Source organism: Panicum hallii, chromosome 9 (genome assembly GCF_002211085.1).
Source record: "Panicum hallii strain FIL2 chromosome 9, PHallii_v3.1, whole genome shotgun sequence".
NCBI classification, from domain to species: domain Eukaryota; kingdom Viridiplantae; phylum Streptophyta; class Magnoliopsida; order Poales; family Poaceae; genus Panicum; species Panicum hallii.
In genome coordinates this window covers 67484798-67489153 of record NC_038050.1, presented here as the reverse complement: position 1 = coordinate 67489153, position 4356 = coordinate 67484798, and the positions used below count along the sequence as shown (strand labels likewise).

Below are 4356 nucleotides of genomic sequence, written 5' to 3'. Positions count from 1 at the left end.
CACTATCTCCAATTCCGTTAGTGCGGTGGATTGAAGCAGAATAAACACATCAAACAGGAGCATCACGAATTAAACTCCTCATCCCACGCTGCGAATAAACAACGAAGATTTACACCCAGTGAAAAAAAGTCAGTCCAGGTCCAGCTCCTTGCACGATCGCGTCGGCCACCCGCGCGGTTGCTTGCACATAGAGATGCAAGTTATATATATTTTAGGTCGTTGGATCAATCTAAAAGATTAATAAAATAAATTAGAATGATATTCTGCGTAAATGATTTGGGAGAAGAAATAAACTGGAGTAACGTACTATCTTAGTATTAATTTGGTACGCACTGACGTCCTTCTTTGCAGCAGCTCTGGGTCCCTCATCTCTACATCGACTTGTCCGAGTCGTCGGTGGCCCCGACGTTCTCCGACAGGAGCGACGGCCGCGTCCCCGTCGACGTCCGCTGCGACGCCCGCGGCGAGCGGTGCTCCTGCATCTCCAAGGACCAGCCGCGGGTCAAGTCATGGCCGCCAGTTACCACCGACGAGCAACGCCGGCGAACAGACCTGCCGGCGAAGTGAAAGGATACATACGTACCGTGCGGAAGGGGAACTCGTCGCCCTCGAGCATGTGCACGATCTGCCCCATCCGTGGCCGCTTGGGCCCGTCGGCGTCGATGCGGCGGAGGCACACCAGCAGCACCCGGTTGAGCACTCGCGGCGGCGGCGGCGCGGCCACGCGCGGGTCCACCAGGTCCTCCACGCGCCGGCTGCCCACCATGCCCCGAAACCACTCCACCAGGTTCACCTCGCCGGCGGGGCGGTTGTAGTCCACGGGGCTGCGCCCGGAGATGAGCTCCATCAGCAGCACGCCGAAGCTGCACACGTCGCTGCTCTCGTTCAGCATCCCCGTCGACGCGTACTCGGGGGCCACGTACCCGAACGTGCCCATCACCCGGGTCGTCACGTAGCTGGACCCGGACCCCAGCACCTTGGCCATCCCGAAGTCCGACACCTTGGGGTTCCACTTCTTGTCCAGCAGGATGTTGCTCGACTTGATGTCGCGGTGAACCACCTTGGGCTCGAGCCCTTCGTGCAGGTACGCGATGCTGCATCGAGTTCGTCGAGGGTACAGGAGCAGCGAAAAGTGGAGGCATTAGCATTCAACTGTCTGCAAGAAAAAAGAAGAAAAAAAAACTTTGGCCGTTCCGACGGCGATCTTAGTCCATGAAGCGAATGGTTTTGTGCCTTAGTACAAGTCTTGACAAGTGGCCATACCAAAATACTCCTCATCATCTCTCACAACTTGTTTTTAGAGTAAGGTCATCAGTACGTTGTTCTATCAACAAAATGGAATCATGACGAGAGCAACAGGAGGGAGTGCAAAACGAGATCAACCAGTTGCAAAGCAGAGAAGAACGCAGCTCTGTAATGATGGAACACAGGAAAGGTGCCGTCTAATTGGACGGTTCAGGGCTCATCGGAGTCAGGTTTGCAGGCATTAGCATCACCAGAGGCATCATCACCCAGGCACAGAGTGACAGAAAAGGAAGCGTCACTGGGCGCTATGGAATGAGCTGATCTCGATCTCTCACACAAGCACACTGCACACACAGAGATATTGGATCCTGCACTGACCAAAAGGGCAGCGGCAGATCAGAGCGCCGGCCTCTGACCCCAAAACTTGGCGACGCCTCGACAAAATCATTGCCGGCGCGAAGGAATCACGCGTATTCACAATAATTCCTTGCCTTCCCCAATCGCTGAAGATTGACGACAGCGTCGTCGTGCGTAGAGTAAAAGGTGATGTAGAATTGAAGGATGCTGTGGTGATGAGGAATCGAAAATGGGATGTGCACGTTGGAAAAGAGGAAGACGCCGTGATGGAACTTGCAAGATCTGCAGAGGTCAATGATAATGTCCTTAAGATTTCAACAGGGAGTCTGAAAGCACAAGCGCAATGGATGATGCCTGCGACAAATGGAATTGGATCAGACGCCTGGTGTCAAGGTCGTGAGCAGAAAACATCCTGTGCGCCTCTGTTCACGCTGAATGATTGATTGGCGAGTGAGAAGCAGATGGGCACCCATAACTGAAAAACTGAATGAAAATGATGAAAAAAACAAGTGAATGTTTTGTACTTTCTTTACAGGCTGGAACTTGAAACAGAAGGAACAGTGCTATTCATCATCATCTGCATAAAAGGTACAGTACAACCTGGCCCCATTTTATCCATGAACCATGGTTCAGCACAGTGCCATATCCAAAAAACTTTCTGAATCAGTAGAATGTAAACTCAATGGCAACACGTTGATTCTGTAAAGAAATACTGGCTGCATCCAATACTGGATATGGCTAACAATTTGAAAGACTTGTGAATGCAACTGAGCACGTTCTTCAAACTCAACTGCGTATCAGTCCATATTCAACCAAACTTCTGAAAGAGCGACAGCTGTTCTGAATAACCTCCACTTAGTCATGCCTCAGACAATGTAGGTCTACAGCTTATCTTCTTTGCCTATTTCTTGGATCAGAAGTTAACTGATAGGAACCAGTCATGAAGTCCTCAAGTGTGGAATGTGTCGGCATACACTAGAACCTTCAGTTCAAGGAAGCATCTCAAGATTCTCAACTCAGATATAAATAAAAACCTAATCGAAACTTTAGAAAGAGAGCAATAATGATACGAAACAATTGTTCCCCACTCAGACAAACTCCAAGTAGCAAACATGGATGGAAAGAACTAATTCAGGAATAACAACCAACTTGAACAACAGGAGAACCACAACATCACATTCGCATTTTGGCAATCATATGGCAGCAAAGCAAAGGGAATGTTGTAAAATTGCAACTTCCGAAGTGTTACAATTGTCTAAGAAAAGAAGTGTTACAATTATAATTTTTGCAATCAAGAATGTGAGCATGTAATCGGTCTTGCCAAAGAAAAGGAAGTGGGGAAAAATGTTTTGGAGAGGTGGGAGAATCTACTATGCCCATGTGCAAAAGAACACATTCAAACATGCAAAGAATGTAACCAAACCAAGAGGGTTAATCGCATGTAGAAAGACGGGAGGGAAACAAGTTACTTAAAGAATCCAAAACATGACTTACTAAAACAAATCTTAAACCCGTTCATGCTCTCCATTACTCAACCAAAGTCACCCCAAGACCCCGTAAAACAAAAACAACCATCTAAGAGAAGTCCGAACACCCCTCTCTCAATTTGACACAATAGTAGTTTAGCAAACTACTCGATTAGGTATGACATAAGAGCCAAGATAATAAGTACTGCTGAAACTAGAATAAACATGTAAGTAACAATATTGCTGTCTAAATATGTAAAAGATATCCGTAGACTTTACCGTCTTGAACTGTTGAGCATTTGAACTTCCAACAAACAAAAAACTTTAGAATAAGATAAAGTGCCATATCAGTGTTCAGCTCTGAAGTCACTCTGCAACGAACCTTAACAAGTAGCAAACCAACCGGAATAATCGATGATGCCTCCACGAAAAAAAGAGCATGTCATGAACCATGCTAAACTCCAACCCGGACAGTATCCTGTACCACATTTCACCCATAGTTCTACTACATAGAGAGATGAGCAACAAGACAAACATCACACCGCACCAAATTTAAGAAGGGATTACTATAAACCAAACCACATTATCCTATTTAAGCCGCAGGATACAGAAAGGCACTGTCCAAAGTGTAGCTCAGGAAAAACACTTAATTCAAGCAGGGTATGCAGAATAACCATTCAGGAATTCACAAAGTTAACCACTTTAATTAATCAAGCTCTCCATGCAAAGTGGGGATTACAAAATTGGTAAGAAACTTGACAATCAATGAGGGCCCAGCCTGAACAAGGTTTAGAATCTAACCACATTTGACCATACAAGAACTCACCAAATTAGCATCCAGCCTCCCACCTTTCTGTCCCCTACCGTTCTCTAAACACCAAAACTAGAAAAAGAAAACTGCAAGAGAATGCCAACATTGGCCGACCAAGAAAACTGCAAGATGCCCTCCCATCGTCAAATTACAACAGAACATAAAAAAGAAAAGAAGAAGCTTACAAAAATCACCCAAAACACGGCGAGCGGCGCCGAGAACGGCCGTAGATCCGTACAATACGCCGCCGCCTCCTCCTCCGACCGTATGTATATCCCCTCCCCTCCTCTCGTCGTTAGTAGTAGAAAAGAATGCCTGGCTCCACCCTGTCTGCCGTTGGCGGTGGCGGTGGCGCCCTCCTGCGCCTACATTGGCCGGGACGCCCTCGGGGAGCGCGCGATAGGAGGGCGCGGGGGAGGGGCTGTTCGGTCCCTCGAGGGGGCGGTCGCCATGGGAGGCGGCGAGGAGAGAAGCCGG

The 4356-nt window shown here is 47.8% G+C and overlaps 1 protein-coding gene across 1 annotated transcript; it reads right to left on the bottom strand.

The window, feature by feature from the left end:
- Positions 1-214: 214 nt before the first annotated feature.
- LOC112873373 (probable receptor-like serine/threonine-protein kinase At4g34500) lies at positions 215-1141 on the bottom strand (the record flags this gene model as incomplete). Its single annotated transcript, XM_025936339.1, has 3 exons — positions 215-229; positions 334-476; positions 584-1141. Coding segments are annotated over 2 exons (663 nt in total), but the record flags the coding sequence as incomplete, so codon positions are not given.
- Positions 1142-4356: the final 3215 nt, after the last annotated feature.